This window comes from Aythya fuligula, chromosome 1 (genome assembly GCF_009819795.1).
Source record: "Aythya fuligula isolate bAytFul2 chromosome 1, bAytFul2.pri, whole genome shotgun sequence".
Classification (NCBI taxonomy): domain Eukaryota; kingdom Metazoa; phylum Chordata; class Aves; order Anseriformes; family Anatidae; genus Aythya; species Aythya fuligula.
Window position 1 is genome coordinate 126,097,460 of NC_045559.1, and position 20,854 is coordinate 126,118,313.

General features: G+C 43.9%; 1 protein-coding gene across 1 annotated transcript in view; it reads left to right on the forward strand.

Annotated features, from left to right (window-relative positions):
- The first annotated feature begins 446 nt into the window (after positions 1-446).
- The window catches only part of MAP3K15 (mitogen-activated protein kinase kinase kinase 15), an 83,530-nt gene continuing 63,122 nt past the window's right edge, over positions 447-20,854 (forward strand). Inside the window, exons 1-3 of the mRNA XM_032198229.1 lie at positions 447-750; positions 2,014-2,129; positions 3,203-3,269. Of these exons, the coding sequence (XP_032054120.1) occupies positions 447-750; positions 2,014-2,129; positions 3,203-3,269 (487 nt within the window). The remainder of the gene's footprint in view (positions 751-2,013; positions 2,130-3,202; positions 3,270-20,854) is intronic.

Sequence of the window (20,854 nt, forward strand, 5' to 3'; positions counted from 1 at the left end):
ACGCATCACAGTGGCCACCACTGCTGTGTCTTTGCTGCAGGCCCTAAAAAACAGGACCCTTGCAGGTGGCCCACCACTCGCTGAGCTTCTAGGCCCTCTGACGGCCACCTTGTGTGGCAGGAAGGAGAGCTGAAGCAGCAAGGCGAGCGGCAGGCCCCCTCGGTGTGAGGAAAGCGATGCAGTCTGAGGAAGCACCGAGAAGGAGTGCACCCAACAAGGAGATGTGTTGAGGGCAGAGGGATAGCGCACATGGCACAAAGGACACCAGTGCCCAAGGGACCTCTGGCGCACAGCTCACAGACACTCACAGGCGGTACCAGTGGCACTGCAACAATGCAGGGAACAGGCCGCCTCTCAGCCATACAGTGACAGGGGGCCAGGGTCTTCCCCATGGTACAGTGGTGGCGTGGAGCGAAGGCAGGAGTGCCAGCCAGCCAGCCAGCCGCATGGAGGAGAGGTGTGCCTATCATCCAGAATGCAGTGTGGGACCCAGCCGTGGACGTAACCCAGGCGGCAGCATTGAACCCATGCATGAAAATCAACTGGAGAGTGGCATGGGACCACGGTGTGGGACTGGACAACCCCCTGGTTCGGCACCCTGGCCAGAGAACATTCCAGATGGAAGGCATCCCATGTGGGCAGTCCCGGGCAAGGACGGGCTTGTCCTTCTGCCAAACACCGTGGAGCCCACGGAGATGGATGCACCAAAAGATGTGGAGGAACCGATGGGGTTGGTTCCACCTCGGCCAGGTCAGACCCGCGACGCCCCCGGCCTGCCTCTGCTCCCTGCCATCCGAGCGCACCAGCCGCGTCGCAGCAGTGCCCGGCGAGCTCCCTGCTCGTCGCACAGGCTCCATCCCCAGCATTAGCTTGGAGCCACCGAACACCACGGACATCCCGCAGGATGTCCTGGCAATAAAGAACTGTGTTGCCAATTCTCAGGGCTGTGTGAGTGCTTCTTTCCCATCCCCAGCCCTTGTGCGAGAGGCGGCAGCCCTTCTGCACAGAGCCTCGAGGAGGAGCACAAGAGAGGACCCAGCTCCCTTCGGGCTGCTGCGCTGGGGTGACAGGAGGAGTCCCCGAGGGCCACCATTCACCTTTAACATGTGTGAAAATAGACTGAGGGGTGAAAACAGTAGTGTGTAAGCGATTATGGGCGGCTAATTTCTTATTTTAGGAGTGAGTTTCTATATCTGAGTAATTGGTAACGACAGACATGGAGAAGGCTGAGGTACTCGGCAACTTCTTCGCCTCCGTCTAACGGCTGAAGGCGGGGGGGGCTCCTAATGGCGGCGAAGGGCAGTGGGACGGGCGCAGCCCGGCGGGGCCACACGGCTTAAATCCCCTGCCGGCGGGGAGGCGGCGTGTGCTGCCAGGGGCGGGGAAGGGGAAGCCATAAACGAGGCGAGGCCGCCCGGACGGTGTCGCCTCCCCCCTCGTCCCGGCGCTGCCCGCTTGTCCCTCAGCCGAGGGCGGCTGGGCGGGCGGGGAGCCGCTCGCCATGAGGCGCGGCCCCGCCTGAGCACCTGCAGGCGGCCGCCGGCCCCCCTCAGCCCTCGGAGGGGCCATGGAGAGCCCCGCGGGCGGCAGCGCGGCGGCGGAGCCGGGACACCCCGGCACGGAGCCGGAGCTGCCGGCTCCCTGCCCGCCCGAGGCGGCAGCGGGCGGTGTGGAGGCGGCGGAGGGTGCCCCGCGGGCGCGCTGCCTGCGGGCTGTGTATGTGCTGAACGAGCCGCCCAAGGGGGGAGCCGGGGCGAGGAGCCCCGAGGCAGGGGCTCGGCAGTGCCTGCTGAGGGCTTGCGAGGCTGAGGGGGCTCAGCTGGGCACGGTCAACTTCGGGGAGCTGGACTTCGGGGAGACGGCGGTGCTGGACGCCTTCTACGACGCGGGTGAGGGGGACGGAGCCTTGGGGGGGGGGTGTGTGGGGACGGGGAGAGGGCTCCGAGGGGAGCCTCGTGTTATTGCTGTCTTGTCTGGCTACCTTAACAGGCTTCTTTGGTCGTCATCTTGCAGGATCAAGGTCACTTTATAAGAGGTTAATACAACTTTCTGGTGCTAAACTGCCTTTCTGTACGCTTATGTCCAGCAAGAGCCTGGTTTCCAGGAGCACCCTGGCCAAGGAGCAAGAGGTGTGAGAAAATGTCTCTTCCTTGCACCAGCTCCTTCAGGCACCACAGAGCATTGCCCCAGTAAGACTGGCAAGCCTCCAGTGCCAGCCAAGCCTCAAGGAGTAGCAAATTTCTTGCTGGTGCAGTTTGGTGAGAACCTTCTTCCAGCTCTAAGTCTGGCTGAGATCTCAGAGCTGAGACACATTAGAGGTGGATGTAGCATGAAGACAAGGTCAGTCAGAAGACCCCGATCTGGCTTGTTCAGATAGTTCATGTACACTGCTCCAGACCTGGACAGTGAAATTGGGTCATGTAGTTGCCCAGGGAAGTGGTGGCATCACCGTCCCTGGGGGTGTTCAAGGAAAGGTTGGACCTGGTGCTTAGGGACACGGTTTAGTGGGGGACATCGGTGGTAGGGGGGTGGTTGGAGCAGATGATCATGAAGGTCTCTTCCAACTTTAATGATTCTGTGATTCTAAGGGTGTGTAGAAGCGTGCCCTGAAGAAGACAGCTTGTCAGTGTTGCTTACCCTGTCCAGGCTTGAGCTGGTGATTGGGCTCTGTTGGTTCAGAAGAAAGCTCTTCTCCCTTCTCCACTCAAAAAAAAAACACCTGTTAGGTTGGACAGTGCAGGAGAGAGTCAGGAGCTTTGTGAGTAAGCAGAGGAAGCTCCTAGGTCAATAGGTAATTTTAAAAGTAATCAAGGTGCGTATGTGTGGAGAAATTCCAGACTGATTTTTCTCCTATCTTTATGAGTGGACCTCAGGAAACTGGGGGATTCACAGACTCCAAAGAGGAAAGTACCATTAAGTCCAGGCTTATGCCCATTTTACACAAGACGAAACTTTGATTTGCTCATGAGCTATGTTAAAGTAGACTTTTTAAGACTTTAGTCTTGAAATGCTCATATGACATTGAGTCTATTTCATCCCCTGATAAGTCACCCAAATATTGAGGAACCTCACATTGTTGTTGTTGTTTTCTTTTAATTTTTTTTAACTTCAACTTCCCAATCAGGAGATTCTATTATATCTCTATTAGCAGAGTTGAAAAGTATTCTCTGTGCATAACAGATATACTGTTTGTGTGTTTTAGTACACAGCCATAGAGGAGCAATTTCTTTGCATTGCTCCAGGATTACTGTATGCTTACTCTCCTGAAGGTAAGCATAACGTTATACTTCCTGGTGGCCTCATCAATGCAAAAATGTTTCTGTTTCTACTAATAGTCGTATTAATGTATTTGCACACATTTGTTCTGCTTTGCACTGAGATCTTATTATGAGACAGCTATTAGTTTTCTTAAGTTGCATTATGAAATAGGTGTCTTGTCTGGGAGTGTGGCCTAACTTTGCAAACCTCTATGGTGTTCAGGTCATCTTGTAGGACCAAGATCATTTTATAAGTGATTAATAATGGTTTGCAATACTAAACTGCCTTACTGCTGAATACTACTGCAATGCTCTTATGTACAGGCTTAGTAAGCAAATATTTTATACAATTTTTATGTCCATTAAAAACTAATTGCATAGTCCTCAACCAATAATTGTTCCAAAGGAGACCATTCAAAATAGTCTTTGTATCCATATCTTTCCAGTAACAACTTTTTGAAATCAGCCAGGGGGACAACTCTGTAGTCTGTGTAATGTATTCCCTTATTTGGCAAAAATTTTGGTCAAAGCATCCTTTAATGTTGTTACCTGTAGTGAGAGAAACTCAAGTCTATTAGCACAAGTCACTGTTGTCAACCAGACTGCAAGCTGTCAAAAAGCAGAGAGGTTTTCATCAGTATATACTTTTTGGAAAATCACGCAGAATGTTACTGGTAGTTTAGCATTTGTTCATTGATAAGAATCCCAAATTGGCTGCCGTCAACTTCAATGTACCCTGAAAATGTGAACATCCTTAAACAAAAAAAACCACAAATATAAACTATCATTTTAATACAATATTTTTTGCTCTTCTGTTTTAGTAAGTACCACTTCTAGCATCACCTTTTTTAATAACTTTTTTTGCTCTTGCATTGCTGCAGTTACTGTCTGCTTTTTAACTGAAGATCTTAGCTCACTGGTTCATGCCTTTACCTTTTTTTTTTTGTTTATATATTTTTTGAACAGTTGGGCTGTACTGTCCTCTGCCCCTTTGGAGATTTCCCTGTTCCTATGGTATGCCTAAAGTAGATGTTCAGAGAAATCCTTGGTTGCAACTTCTAAAGTTATAGAACCACAGAATGCCCTGAGTTGGAAGGGGATACAAGGATCTTCCAGTCCAACTCCTGGTTCCACACAGCACCACCCCAAAATCAGACTGTGTGTCTGAGAGCAGTGTCCAAATAGTTCTTGAACTCTGTCAGGCTCGGTGCCGTGACCATTGCCCTGGGCAGCCTGTCCCAGTGCCCGAGCACCCTCTGGGTGCAGAACCTTTCCCTAACCCCCAGCCTGACCCTCCCCTGTCCCAGCTCCATGCCGTCCCCTCGGGTCCTGTCGCTGTCCCCAGAGAGCAGAGCTCAGCGCCTGCCCCTCCGCTCCCCTCGTGAGGGAGCTGCAGGCCGCCATGAGGCCTCCCCTCAGCCTGCTCTGCTCGGGGCTGAACAAACCAAGGGGCCTCAGCTGCTCCTCATACATCTTTCCTTCTAGATCCCCCACCATCTTTGTAGCCCTCCTTTGGATGCTCGCCAATAGTTTTATGTCCTAATATTGTGGTGCCCCAAAGTACACACAGCACTTGGGGTGAGGCTGCACCAGAGCAGAGCAGGACAATCTCTTCCCTCGGCCAGCTAGCCATGCTGTGCCTGATGCTCCTCACGGTACGGATGGCCCTTTTGGCTGTCAGGGCACACTGCTGACTAATATTCAATTTGCCATCAACCAGAATCCGCAGACCCCTTTCCATGGTGCTACTCTCCAGCCTCTCCTATGTACAGCCAGGGAAATTGTTGTGCTTTTAAGAAGCAGTTCCTCTTGCTGTCTTAGGAGAGTAGGGCTTCTCTAGAAGATGCTTGCCTGTAGTTGTCTTTTGGTTTGCTAGTTGAAATCTTGACCACTATGTATCCACTAATGTTTAAAGAGGTCCCCTGGTTCTGGATCAGGTCAGCGGGCTCTCTGTTGAGAGTGCCATCCATGATCCCATTTTCCCCATTCTGCCTGAGGTCGTAGCCATTTACTTGAAGCTGTAAGACACTCTCCCCCTGCCCCCAGGCACGCACATTTTATTTAGTGTGAATCTATGATATAATGATTCTTGGAATCAGTACCTTTGTGAAGACAAACCCAGCAAACTTTAATGACAGAGTGCAAGGAGAAAGATCAGCAGGAACCTCTTTTTCCTGTCTGCAGGCAGACTTCCTTGTAGACGATTTTTTGGAAAACCACTGAGAAGAGTGCTGCAAAAACAGCTATTTTCTGTCATAAGAGGATGACGTCTCTTTCTTTTCCCCTTGAGTGTGCTCATTACTGACTTCCCACCATTTGAAATCTTACCATGTGTAGGAATGTCACTTGTGGCTCATGCCTTAAGTAAGCTATTTAGAGCAGCAGGTAATGCAGAGTGACTCTGATGTTCAGGAACCACAAAACTTTCGAAGATGCTTTAATAAAAGGGAACTTGGAAGTTCTGCAGCTCTTGTGAGCAAACTTGCAACGAATGGTGAAATTAGGGCTTGTTAACAAAAAGATGAGCTCTGTTTGCTCAGGCTGTGTTAAAGAAACAAGCTGGCAACAAAGTAATGTATGTTATACAGAAATGAACAATGGTATCTACCTAAGAAAAGCAACCGGGATGCTGGCATACATTGAATGTATCTCTAGGAAGGAAGTGTCATTATTTTTAGGCAGAAAGCCACAGATATCAGGCATTGGTGTGTAGTTTTTTTAATTTTATTTTATTTATTTATTTTTTCTCACAAAATAAAAGCAATCTTACACAAGAACAGCAAGCCTAGGAACTGACTGCGGATTTTTGAAGTTCTTCAGAATTAGCCCTTGCAGAAAATCAAACTAAAATGACTGTAGCGTGTTCATAATCAGCTGAAGAGGCATGGTGAAAGGGTGAGTGTGGCCTTGCTAGTGGTGTTACAGATCGATTTAGTCTCTTCATGGTCTGACTATATACACAAAGGGTCTTTCAGTTCTGGATGTGCTAAGAAAGAAAACGTGGTGCCAGAGTTAAATGTCTGCCCTGTACCTGTGGAAGGGTGATGTCAGATGGAAAGAGCAGTAGCTTTTACTTGTCTACCTGAAACTTTATCAAGGCTTATTGCTCACGGTCTTTGGCCACAGCGCTAAGTGAAGGAGTGGCACCCTCTACAGTTGTACAAGTTTTGCACGTTCCCGTTCTGGTTCTGTGAGATCCTGTTTCTGTAGTTGATTATCCTTTTACCTCAGGAAGGATGCACAGCAGTCTGTTCTGAGGCTTGGAATATTCCTTGGCTCATTTGGCCATGATGTCTTGAGAGGACGGCAGTCACTGAAGTCAGCAACCAGCAACGTGACAGTCAACTGGAAGGAAGAAAAACTAGGGAGAGACTGGAGTACTGAGGAATAAAGCTAGAAGTTTGCCTGAGGGAAAAAAACAAACAAACAAACAAAAAACCAAAAACAAACAAAAAACAAAACACAACACAACATTTATCACTAGTTTAAGCTAATATACAGCATGGCAACTAACAGAGTTGAGCTGGAGGCACACGTTTTTCTTGCTGACTGCTGCAGGAACTGTAATCTCTGACAGGAAGGTGAGGATGACAGCTGAGGGCAATAACTTCTTAAATAAGCTTTGGCACACCTTGCTGCTGCAATTTATCTTTGCCCTTGGGTGTAACAGCGAACAGCGGAGAAGGGGTTAGAGGTTAGCTATCTGCTGCTGCCTCAGCAGGCAGGGGTTGCTGTTTTACTGAGGAATACTTGGTGGTTTTTCTTCCACTTCTTTTGCCCTGCAATCATCCCGATGTCTGGAGGTGTATTTTCTTTAAACCTGAGGAGATACATACACTGTCACCTGATCTTTTATCTCCACGTGGTACTGCACATCTAGAGCAAGTCCGTGCGTCTCCAGCAAAGCCCTGCGTTGTGCCATCAAACTAAATATTCTGGTGACAAAACTCTGCCGTGTACGAGTATTGCAGTCCTTTTACACTCAAGTGCATGAGGTGAGTTTTAAAAGACCATGGTGAGCTCGAGACAATCTATCAAGTGTAGGTGTTACTGTGTTATGAGACATCCTGGGCACTGTGGTGCACGGTTACATTCATGGAGAATGGTTTTGTATCAACCTTGTTGCTGTTCCAATGTGTACCCTGACAGGCTTCACTTTGGTCCAACTATTCTATGAAAGAACTCCTTGAAGTTGGTGGAACAAGTTTAGAAACACGCAAACAAGTAACCATAAATAGGTTATAGAGAATCCATGAATGTTCCTGTGGTTTATTGCCCTGGGCCAAATGCAGGATTGGAGCTGCATTCAGAGAATAAAGAAGATGTTAAAAACAAAAAAGAAGAAAAGAAGAAATATACCCTGACTCCCTCATGGGGAGAGAGTCTTGTGTTACTTCTCCTTTTGGAGAACCTCTCTTTTTAGTTGTGGTTGGTTGTGTGGAAAGGAATAGTGGCAATAAAAACCCAGTATGATTTGCTACCTTTTAATGAAGCATTGAATTTAATTGTTTACATCTCTAAAAACCAGCTGTTAATCATACCAATCTGGGCTCCTTTCCCTGTTCCAAGGTGAGAGTATACATGTATGCGTGCTCTATCGCCTACAGCTTTCCATTTTCTCTGCTTGCCTTTCTCTCCTCCTGTTCCTAGACCTTAAACCTGAGAGAGCTATCTGGATTCAGAGTCTGGCTATGAACCCTGTGTCATGGAGTTTTGTAGCTAGGAGCACATCGGATTATTTCTAGGCATTGAGTCAGCTGAGAAAGAATCTCCCTGAATGTCATGCAAATTGTGTGTTTGTATTTGTTTTAATTCGCTCTGCATGTAATATTTTCACTTTATGATTCTTTCTAAATAGATCTAATTAGGCAGAAGCTTTTGCACCCATTACAATGGGTAATGAATGGTTGGATATATCATCAGCTGTCTTTGATCTGAAGACAAATTATTGTCACACTTACTGCCCTTGAAAACACCAGAGATGACACTTTTGTTTTGTTTTTAAATATTGCTTAAATGTTTTGGGGAAAATGAAACCTTGTAAGCAAGCAGTTTCTACCTTGCTGCATTTCCAGTTGTCTGAGCAATATCAGAGAGCTCCTGAAAAGCAGCAGTGAGAAGTGAGGCTGACTGGCTTGAGTCAACCAGGCTGTACACCTGAGGCTGCTGATATGCAAGCCTGGTCCCTTGGCTCCTTTGCACCCGTTGCATGCTTGTTCAGGCCTGCTGTGCTGTGTGTACCATATTCTTTATAGGTTTAAGATTTGCAAACTGTTTCTGCAAGACCTGAGCTCACAAAATGTTTTTTTTTTTTTAAAGGCAATGTTTCTTTATGTGGGTTAATTACATTGCTTTAATTTTCGTTCTTCCATGAAATAGGCAAATGGTGAGAGAAATGCAGTTAGCTCGTGTGGCATTCTGCTGTCACGTTTTGCTTTTTTTAGTGTAATTATACCTCACTTTTGTTTTATCATCAAATTACATGTGGATATTAAACAAATATTGATGTGTTCCGTAGTTAAAAAGTAACTAATGTTCCTGTTTTGCAGATGTAGAAGGATTGAGGTAAAGCTTTTCTGGCGTGTAAGGAGTTGGTGCAGAACTGGGATGAGAACTCCAGACTTTTTGGCTTCCTCTGCACTCTATCTCAGCGATGGCCGCAACTTCAGGCTGGGTGGCTGTCTGTGCTGGCTGCAGCCTGCGTCCAGTTGACCCCAGGGGCATGCTGCTGCTTTGGCACATGCGGAGGAGCAGCCCCTGCAGCGCCTGTTTGGCGTAGCTGCTGCCTCCTTTCACGCTGCAATGATGTTATGTGGCTGGAATGAGGCCGTGGAGACAGGCAGGGGTCTTCCTTTAGGAGGACCTCGGGGTGGTTTACTGCTTGCAGGTGGAATCTGTGAACATGGTAGGTAGGCTCTGTTTTTTTCGGTGTGGACGGGAGATGCTTTAACTTCAGGCTACCTTTGAACGGCAACGTGGGTGCTTGAGACTGAGCCAAGAGGGAGGGCAGCTGTTGTTTTATCCTGCTCCCAGGCACGGGCTTGCTGTAAACAGCAGAGCTGCAGCCCCTGCTGAGGTCAGCGTGGTTCAGCTGGCAGCTGCTGGTGGGCCACACGTGTCCCACAGTACAATTCCACCTAGCCTCTTGCCTTTCTTTTGGGAGCTGCAGCTACCTTTACCTTTTCTTGGGAGCTTGGGGCTGCTATAGAGGCAGTTCAGGAGCAAAAGATGCACCTCTGTGGTCTGTGAGGATGGGGGCCCAAAGCTGCAACGTGAATTCTGACACTTAAAAGCATTGGATCAGTCTGCCATGATAAAATGTGCTTGCTTTTTTTATCCTTCATAATACATTTGTATGGCCAAAGGGCATGGCCCCAGCCTTGGTAAGCATGACCTTCCATTGAATGAAGCCGTCTGTGCTGCCAGGCACAAATCCAAAACAGTAGTGGTGCTGCTAAAAGAGTACATCCCCAGCCTTCTGCTCAGCTGGGGTGCTGTAGCTGAATCCGGCATTAAGAGAAATCATTTGGTTTGCCATAGCTGAACATCTGGGCACACGGTTGTGTCTAGTATAGTATATGCTGCTGTTAGGCTTACATTCTCGTGAAACATTCTTAAATATCTGTTTAAAGAAGGAAACAAAAGGGTAACTGTAAATAGAATAATTTTGTAGTGCTTTTTAAACCTGTTTCCCTGGGTATTATCTTTCTTGTTTCATTTTTGCATTAAGTTGAAATAGGAAATGCCTAAACTCTCTGCTGCTTGTGTCTCTCTCTTCTTCCATTTAGGAGAACTTGCCTGCATGCACAGAGCCATAGCTCAATGATGGGTGGTCTTTGGCCTCTTGACAACTTGAGAGATGCTGTTCACTTAGTGTCTGAAGCTCTTCAGGAGTAAAATCAAATGCATTAGTTCTGTTTAAAATAAATAAATACAAAAATAAATAAATGAGCAGTAAATCAATATGATAATGAGCTTATGAGCTTTCCCTAAAACTCTTCAACCTCCTACTAGTGCTATGTATGAGTTGTGGAAACTCTTTTGCCTCCAAGAGCACTGAAAACAGAGTTGTAAAACTTTTTTTTTTTTTTTTCCTTTTTTCCCCTTTAAATTCTAATACATGTGTGTGCTGGGGGGATAGGTTTCTTGTTTGTCTTGCCTTTGTTCTGAGAGTGACAAGCTGAAACAGGACTAGGAATTTGTGAATGGAAACAGTTACAGTGCTTTATTCTGTGTGCACTGTTTTCAAACAGCAACAGACCAGTCATCTCTGCTGCTTTAATCTTAGCTGGAAATAAAAGTTCGCAGGAGAAAAGCTCCTGCAAAGAAATGTTTGCAGTGGAGTTGCTGCTTTGTACTAGGCTTCTTTACTTAGCGCTGCACACACAGAAGCCCTGCTGTGAAATAGAACAACTCTCTGCGTTTGTCAGCATCCTCTCTGCCTTTTGTAGAAAGCTGGGTTGTTTCAGGTATTTTCTGTGTCCCAGATGTTCTCCGGTCTTTATACTGTCAGCGTGAGAAAAGGATGTGATCACCCAGCTCAAAGCCAGACATTGTGCCTCTGCCTGCTAATGCTGTGCGTGGTCCTTAAGCTAACTGGCAAATTATGGAGTCTGGTTGTGGAGGAAGTACCCAACCCAGTGTGAAAAGAGTTTGAAAATGGTCAAGTTGGATTTTTTGTTTCCATTGTAATTAGATTTTGGAGTTGCTTAAACTTTTTGCTTATTTTAATAACTACAGTTCAAAACTAGGTAAGTCTTGATACCGTTTTTTAAAAAACAAACTGATTTGACTATGTGGCTTGCAGTGAAGACTGCACATACAGGTAGGAATGCTTGATTGTCTCTATTTTCATTTTTCCCTTTAATGCCTATTTGGATTCCTTATTTTGTGATTATGATCACCGCTGTGAAGATACAGTACAACTTTGGAGAAGAATACCAAGTTACTTTCATTAACTTCTGCTATTTTAGACCATTTTAAAGATGGTTATCCAGAATTTAGTTTGTTCAGTCAAAACTTTGTGGCATACTTCCCACCATGACAGATTCACAAGGTACTGATTGCTATGTACACTTGATCCTTTTCCTTCAATATGACCAAATTTGGATTTTCCACCTTATAGTCCTTGAAATAGCTGGCAGGTGCCGTTCTATCCTGGCTGTTTATTAAATCCACGGGGCCTCTGATCTGACTATGGTAGTTGCTCAACCCTGACTTTGACAAGTGCCTCATCAAAGTTGATAAAGCTTTGAAGAGTCACAAGTGCTGCAATGTGTGGTATAAATCTCATCCTCCTCCTGGAGTATATGTTGCTATGCATGAAACTGGCCATGTTATCATACTTTCCTGAACACTTTGCAAGTATTTTTTGAGAAATATGCTGGTTTAATCTCATCTTGCACAGTTAGTACTTAATTCCAACTAGTAAACCTCAGCTTAACTCTGATTCCAAAGGAAAAAACAGCAAATGCCCACTCTCAACAGCATTTCAGGGACGTAGCTTAGTGAGTGATATTGGTGGTCACAGTATGGTTGGACCAGATGATCTCAGAGGTCTTTCCCAACCGTAATGATTCTGTGATTTGACATCCTTTGATAGCCTGGGTATCTCATTGTCCAACTACAGACCAGAACACAGTACAAAGATGGTCCTGATGGTCTGAAAGATCAAATAGGAACTGTGCTGTGAAAGTTGTAAACTGATTTTCAGAGTGACTAATACAACAAGCATTAGTTTTTCTGTTTTTTTTTGTACTGCTTAGTTCTGATCAGTCATCTATCTGTACTACACTACACTGTGATCACTGGGACAAAGCAGAGAAGCAGTTCTAGGATGAAGATGCGTGAAGCTGGGGTGCAGCTTTTTAATTATTATTATTTTTTATTCTGTTTTTATTCTTCTTTGCTTACCAACCCCAAATCTTTAGAAACTACATTCTTTCCCCAGAATATGAAGAAAAGTATGCTTCAGCAAGTTGTGCCAGAGATTTCCTGAAGTCTGTTTGGAACCATATCCTGTTGATTGGAACAGCAATGTGGATTCAGCTGTGTAATACATAGAACACTGCAACTATAATTACCCTCAAGAGGCAGTTAACAATACTTGTAGAATTGAGTTTTCAGTGAAAAAGTCAATGTGTCTTGGGATTTATTAAATACTTGTTGGTGTATTTTTTTCCCTCTTTTAAGCTGAGATCTTGTCAGCATCCATGGTGGACTGCATCTCCTGACAACTTTATACGTACATATATTTTGAGGTGAGCCATTCTACACTCTAATAAATGACAGAGACCATGTTTGGGGACTTGCTGTTAAATCAGTTTCATGTGATTCAGTTTGTCTGCTGAATCACAACTTGGAAGCACTAACTTGAATCACAACTTGGAAGCACACAGGTGCTTGGAAGCACCTGTGATTCTATAGCGATCCCATGGTGATTAGCTTTGGGTTATATTTTGTACTTACTTTTACTTATATTCTAAGCTAAAATAGGGAAATGTAGAATGGATGTGCTGTGATAGTGAACAAGCTGGGTTTGTGCTTAATGTTCCTCATCTGGAAGCTGGAAGTAATGATATGTACTGTATTCATAGGGATAGGTAAAGTAGATAATGTTTGCAACTTGCTTTGGAAATGAGAGCTTCTGCTGAAATTCCGGATTGTATGGATCACTACCCAGTGCCTGGAAATAGTTTGCTCACTTTTTAATGGATGTTGCATGTTTTTGAAGTGACAATATTCAGTGGTACATCAGGATTTTTGTAGTATCACCCACCGCCTTTAGGCTGGCTCGTAATGCCTGTAGTGTTTACAGGCAAGTTAAAAATGGATTGAGTCCACATCTGCCCAGCATGCAGAGTACTGAGTCAAGAGCTCTGCATCTGTACGTGAGTGGAAGTCTCTTGGCCAACCAAGAATCTGTGGTTTTCTCTAAACTTTATTTGCCTTGCCACTTTAATAATGCTGCCTGCTTTTAATTAACAATTTATTTGTGCGTAATTTATTGTACTTTACATGGGCCCTAAATGAAAGGCTGAGAGTCTATCCCAATAAGAGGAAATCTGCCATCTAGTTATGAGGCTGGATACCTCGCACATTGGTAGTGATGGAGCTGTTTCTTGATGTTTGTTTTTTAAAGATTATTTGAAAAGAAAAAAGGATCAAGAGTAGGGAAGTCTCACTTATCTATATGTGCTAAAGCTTTAATTCTTTAAAAAAAAAAAAAAAAAAAAAAAAGGAAAAAAAAGATTTTCAATAGCTTTACCCAGACCCGTGAACTTTAGTGTACCAAATTCTTTTTCCTTCTTTCCATTGTCATGCTTTGTATTTTGATTACTTTGGGCAGAAGTTAAAGCTCAGCATAATTGTATTTTTTCCAATGTTTTTGATGTATATTGTTGACCAGCGGGTGACCTGCTGGAGATGTGCAGATTTGGCAGGTTTTTTCAGCTCCCCAGCCAAGGTATCCAACATTCAATGATGGGTGACTCTTAAGTGGTTTAGTTTGGATGTTGAAAAGTTTGGAGCTTATCAAAACCTCCTTGGCCTAGAAATCGATTTGCCTGAGTTGGGGAGGAAGGGAGGAAGGGACAGCCTTTCTCATTGAAGTTCATATTCTTTTTTTTTTTTTTTTTTTAATGATACTTTAATCCCTTTTAGTGCCTATTGCGACCCAGCGTAGGAAGTGCAGAGGTGCAAGAGAAGTTAAATAAATTTCACCTTTCTTATCCCCTCCACCGCCGAACTGCAGGCAAGGTTCAAGTGAGGTTCAGGGTTGGGTGTTTTTTCCGTACGCTCTCTCTGCTGGCGAGCTCAGCTCTAGTAAACATTGCAGTGGGAATATCCTCATGTGACGCTTGGCACACAGCGAGTGCAGCAGGCAAGTGTGAAGAGCCTGTTTTTAATTTACTCCACCGTTTCCCTCTGTTAACTAGGGCAATGAAATGACAGGTTGTGCAGAATATCCAGGCTCTTTAACTTGCAGTGAAGTTTAGGAGAGGATGTTATCCTCAGTGAGCTGGCGTAGTTAAAAGTATGGCTGGTGTGAGCTGCCTACTCTTTATGGCTGCCTAGCATCTATGTCAAAGCTTTTAATATAGTAGGAGCATAAAAGCAGGGAGAATTACTGAGCAGGTATCTCATTCTCAGGCAGTCTGTGATGGGTGAGTGTTTTTTGTAGCATCCTGGGTGTGTAGGTTTAGAGCCCTTTTTCAATCACTGATAATAACTTGGGGGAAAAGTGAGAAATGAGTGACTTCTGGAAACTTTGGTTGCCTAACGTCTGAATAACAAAAAGGGAAACAAATGCAGGTTATTTAAATATGCCATGACAATGTTTGAGTGCTGCTTCGTCAGTGTTCATTTGGATACATTTGGGTGTCAGGGTTGAATGAGCATGTGGGAAGTGTAAATAGCTGTCTATTTTGAGGAGGGATTCAGGCATACTGATTGCTTTGTAGATACTTAGCTGCTTGGCAGGTGGAAGTTAGCTGCTAAATCACACTTTCTGAGTTGTAACTCATGCCTAGGAACAATTAGGTGGTAGATGGTAGGCCTAGGTAAAATATTAGGAATGGGGGATATCAATCTGCAATAGTGAATTATTTTAATTTACCTTTTTTATAATTGCCTTTTTTTTTTTTTTTTAACTTCAGTTGGATGCATGGTTCCGTGGTTGAAAAAACAGTCACTGTAAATTAAAGTACTTTGTTTTGGCACTCCATAAGTATGATTGTACAACAGTGTGGATGACTGTTCTTCAAGAGGTGTTCGTCTCAGCCCAGACTCTATTCTACTACAGAATCACAACTACTTACAGTATCTGATTGTTTAGCTGCAGATGCAAGGTTTTTTTGTTTGTTTGTTTGTTTGTTTTTATATTATACACAAAAAAGGATCTTCATGAAAGTAAGTTTTTAAACTTTTATTTCTTTCAGTTCTTGTAAAGTCTAACGGTTTCTTAAAGCACTTCTCCAGGAGGCTCGTAGGAGGCTGGTAGCTGATACCACTCCCAGGAGGGACTGATCAGGTGCAGTGACAGACCTCTATCTGCTGCTGTGCCTGCACTAAGTTAAGCAGAAGTTATCAAATTAAATATAGGCTGAGGGATAAGATCAGAAGTGTCCAAACTCCATGGGGAGGATGGGGTGGAAAGGGAGGGAAACAGAGAGCATGGGTCATGGGAAAGAGGTAGGAGTTACAGGCAGGCACGAGCATTCATCTTCCTGAGCCATGAAACCTCCCAGATGACTAAGAGCCAAGTGATCAGATCTCCCTCTCAGTTTTTAACCCAGGAGCCTGAAGGCTGTAATTTCACAAGGAAATGGTATAAATAGTGACCTCTTGCGCATGTCACAACTTTCGGAAACCATGTGGCATGCAGACCTTGGCGGGACCCATCTGATTTTAATTGTGGTTGCTGACTAAAGCTCTGTGACTTTGCATGTGGGCCTGGAGTGGGCAAACTTCTACAGCCCTTCCTCAAGGAAGGGTGAGTGTGCAAAGAGGTGCGTACTGGGTAGGTTTCCAGTGACAGTGTGTGCAGCCTTTTTATTTATTATTATTATTATGTTTTACTGTGATCTCTCTCACCACTGAGTTGGCTCCCTCAGACTTGAGGCTGTGTTGTTTTCAGGATATCACAAGCTGTGGTATGAAATAAAAAGTAAAGTCTGTTTCTAGCCATAGTATGAATGTCATCAGCTTACAGGCAAATGCAACACTTGCATTTGGCTTGAAAGGTAATTGTATTGGGAATTTAATGAGTAAAAACTTCATCCATAGGCCAGGAGCACCTGATTTACAGAAAACTTAAGAGTCAGGTGTTCAGAGTCTCCTTTGGAAATCCTAACTGTGGGTCTGAATTGTGCCAACCCTTCCTTTTTGTTCCCTGAGGGCAGAGTGCCTGGAGGTATGGTGCTGGTGAGGAAGAGCCTTAGTTCTCCAGTGGCCACCAATTTGTTGGTCAGCTGGCGGGAACATCTGTGGGGAACCACATGCTGAGGTGACATAAGTAGGGACTGAAATGCTTTAATGGTTCAATCTGACTCTTCAGAGAAGAACTGCTAGGATCGGTGGAGTGGCTTCACTTCCCCAAACATGTTCAGTGGGAGTTTCTGCAGTCATCTTTGACTCCCACCGTAGCTAAAGGAGAGAAACAGGCACTTCTGGGCTGCGGTTCTTCTTGTCCTGAAGATTTCTGAATGATCAGGTGAGTGATGCTCTGAAAGTGCTCTTCCCCTCTCTACACTGACGATGAGGGGAATGCAGACTGGCTCATCTGAGGCCAAACACCTCCTTTGTGACTGCCCAAATCACTGATGAGTCTTAGCTTCGTAATGAGCAACATTTCTTGAGGCTAGCAAGACTAATTCTAGACAGCCTGGCTCTTCTGACAGATTTTGGTGCACGGAAATATTCTGGCTTCTTAATTTGGCACAAGAGGATGTTGAACATTGACCAAAAGAATAAGCTCCCCAACACAGTCTCAGAAATGGCCGTGTTGGTTTTAATTAAATCTTTCATAACTGAAACAAACAAACAAAAACAACCCCACAACGAACAACAAACCCACACAACCTCAAGCAAAGACTAGCAAAGTTAAAAGACCGAAAACAAAGCTTCGTCATGGAGAACATTAAGCAATTTCGAAGCTTGGGCATGCTCTGCAGTGAATTACACATTTCCTAACTTCTGCAATTCAGTATTGCAAGAAAAGTTCTCTGAGGATTAGTTCTTTGTTTCCTTCTTTACCTAAACAGTTAACTGAAAGGAAGATATCCACAGTCTGACCTCTTCTGAGTGACAGATGATTTTCTGGTGTTCTTCTTCCAATAATGCAATATTTTCTACTTCACACTTGTGCAGAAACACTAAAAGTGCGTTCTGAGTTTGGATGTGCCCTGTATTATGTCGGCTACATTACTTTTCTTCACACACTGCTTCTCGAAGGTGCACAGGTGTATTCTGCTCTGGCAGAGCCCGAGGGACTCTCTTAGGAGCTGAGTTAAATATAAGCACAGACGTGCTCTGGACAGAATTTTTTCTTTTCTGGATTAGTAGAACTGCATTCTAATTTTAGAGCCGTGCCTTCCCTTCTTTGAAATTTATACTTTTACTTTGAATTTAATTATTTAAAAAAATCTAAGAATATTTTGTAAAGCTTTTGCGTTTGCTTTCCAAGGATTTTTGGAAGAACCCATTTAACAGCAAAGAAAATCCTTAATATGCAACTGAAGGGAAAGAATTGAAAGCTTCAGGTGATGTATCTAATGAATAAAAAAAGCCCAAAACATAAAAAAATAAATGAGAACTGGGGTTCCAATGAATCCCTAGACCTGGCAATATTGCTTACCTACTGTAATTTGTTCTGCTGCTTGTAACTGAAGAGTAGTTTCTCAGGCAATTTAATTTTTGGAACAGATTATTTTAATGATAAGGAATGCATGTCAATTATAAATACAGCCTGAATACTTCATCACAGTGTAGTAAAATTGATAGTTTTAAATGCTAGTTTCTCCCGATTTGCAGAAAGCACTACTGGAGCATGACAAATATGTTCTAGTTCTATTTTTAATGCGTGTTCTCTGTACCCGAGGGCAGATGAAAGATGCATTATCAGAGTGCAGCTGTAAAGTAACACCCTGGTGCTGACATGATTAGTGGCTGCAGTGTGTTTGGGTCTGAATGTGACCCTCTTTGGGAGCTGACTGGATGCAATGGGTACTCGTGAAGGGCTGTGGAAGCTCGAGGTGAGCACTGGTCCCTTGGTCTTACCCATGCTGCTGTTTTGGGCGGCCAGCTGGTTTGTGCTGTATCCCCAGGGGCAAATTTGCTGGATGGGAATTGTTGGTGCCGAGGCTGGTATTTGAAATTCAGAGGGCAAAAGGTTACAGGTAAGAACTGAAGCCAAGAACAAAAAGTTTCTGGTTGTTACTAAAGTAAATATTTGTAATAAATATAATTCTTCTATTCCTCGCTTATGTTAACATGCTTTCAAGCTCTGTGTATGTGCCATACGGGTTGCTTTCATCACTGGTTTTCCTCCAGCTACATGTGCTGCTGTTTCTTCTGAGCTGGCTTATTCTGCTGGCTGCTTCTTTGGACTTCAGGTTTGAGTACCTGCATGCATGGCTATCCAGAAGGAGCTCATTCCTGCGTCCTTTTAAGCCTCCAGGGGTTCTCCCATCAGTTTGAAGGGAAGCATACTTGTATAAGTCACCTTTGTGATATGTACGTGCAAAACAAGTGTACTGGCTTCCTGATCTTCTCTTCTCTTTCAGAGTGCAATCCAAGGCAGGTTTTTGGTAACTTCTACCCATTCTGGTAACATTAAAACTGCCACATTTCCGTTTTTTGTCTTGGGAGTTGAGAGGCTTGAGTTCAAGAGCTGCAGACACTTTAGCTGCATCAGAAGGAGGAGATGCCTTGCTGGGCCACGTGAAAGCTGTGCTGGATGCTCTAGCACATGTCCATAGACTCTGTTTTCCTCACACTTTGCTTAACCAAGCTGGTGCCAGGTTTGGCTCTGGAGGTGAGACACGGCCAGCCTCAGTGCTCCTTCCAAATGCAGCAGAGCAGTTCGCAACACTGTCATGGAGGGAAAGGCTCATCTGGAAAGTGAAGGTTTGCAGTTTCTTAGCAACAGCAGGGCTCTGGATTTGCTTGGTCCTCTCTGGGAAGTTACGACAGTTGCCTTTCCTTAGCTGAGGATGCCTTTTCTGCTCAGCTAATAGATAGTTAAAATGACTTCTTCAGCATTCGTGGTATTCAGGTTCACAGAGCAGAATTCAGATTCAGTGAGCAGATGTGAAATTGCTTTCCAGAGCAACTTTTGACAAAGAGAAAGGAAGGAAGAAATGAAAAAGAAAGGTCTGACTTTTATGTTTGCTATTCTGATAGTGTTGATTTTTTTGGAAGGACCTTATTTCAGTCTTTTTTTTTTTTTTTAACCTTCTATTTTGGTAGATGAGGTGAGCACAATTCATAGGTTTTGGTGCATGGTGCACCTTTCTTGCCATTAGGTCACTTTGCTATGTAAAACCTGTGGCAGACAAAGATAAGGCTGAAGCCACACCTGAGTAAAAGATAAATGGCAGTTTCCTTGTGAAAAGACAGATTAGATGAGTTGCCTTGGCTTTGATAAAGCTACACGTGCCTGAAATTGTCACTTTATGACAATCCTTTTGCCTTCCTAAGCAAACAGATGAAAAACAGAAGAGTACATTTCAGAATTTTTGCCCTTTGCGTGGGTTTTCAAAAGTCCTGCAGTACTCAACAAATCCATTGGAGCTGGCAAAAACGAGATATATTTAAGTTGAGATTTTGCTTTATTTCATAGTCAGAATGGGTGTAGATGGATAATACACCAGAATCAGCATGTAATTTTCTCTGTCTTCTCGTCTCTATCCTGAGATAATTGTCCTTAAATAACTATGTAAAAATATTTGGCCAATCTTAAAGTTGTCTCCTTTCTCAAATTTTTGATTGGTATCATTAAAAATCACCGTAAATCTCACCGTTTTTTTCTTCAGAGATCAATAATGTGAATAGAAATAAAAAATCTTTTTTCCTAAGTGAACATCCAAGGAATCATATTTAATTTCATTCTTAAATTTCCTCTATGGTGAAATACCCCCGGTATGATGCTGTGTTTCCTTTTCTGAAGTAGGAAGTGGGCTGAAACATGTAGGCAGAGCCCAGCCTCAACCGAATTCTTGTGCAAAACTCGATTGCAGTTTATAAGAACAACTTGCCTTCTTGAGGCGCATCGTAAACTATTGCTAAGCTATCGCAATTCATTTAAATTTCAGTTTGCAATGAATATTGCAATTCATGTTTGTGAGTGCTTTAAGGGCGAGAGGTTCCACGGTTGCTGTGTCTTTTGGTCCAGCTTAAGTAGAAGCTGCAAAAGGGTTTCTAGTTTTCAAATACACTTTTAAGCATTTCCAAAATTATTTCTCTTTTAAAACTTTAGTATTTTTTCCTTTAAAGGAACGTGCAGACATACAGAAAAAACACTTTGTGTATCCTTAAGTTACACTTTTGAGGACGGTTAGGGTGATTGTTTTCTCTTGGAGCATTGTTCTTCAGAAGAATAATATGGACAGTTTCTTCCAGTGTGTTTCATGGGTAACACATTTGTTTATTCACTAACTATGAAGGACAGAGATCCAAATCACCAATAATCAATAGCAATCTGAAGGTCCCTAGCTGTTCCCAGGATGCTAGTGAATAATAAGGGGCAGAGTTCTGTATTATTTTCCTCCAGACTTTTTCTGACTTGTTCTTGTTCGGCCGTCTAGATTCCACCAGACTTTCAGCACACTTCAGGCCACTTCTGCACTTTCTCTTGTTTACTGGTTTTCACTGACAAATCCAGAAACTTGGTGTCAACGTTATTTTTGTTGTTGCTAGCAATGCCATAAATCCTACAACACTCATGTGAAGATTTGTGAGCTGCTTAGATCATTAAATTATATAATGCCTTCAGGTGCCATCCAGACAGAAGTTGAAACCAGAGGATTTAATTCTCTATAATAATGTTTTGCCTGTTGGGTAATTTATTAGTTCCACAGTCTACTGGTTTACCACAC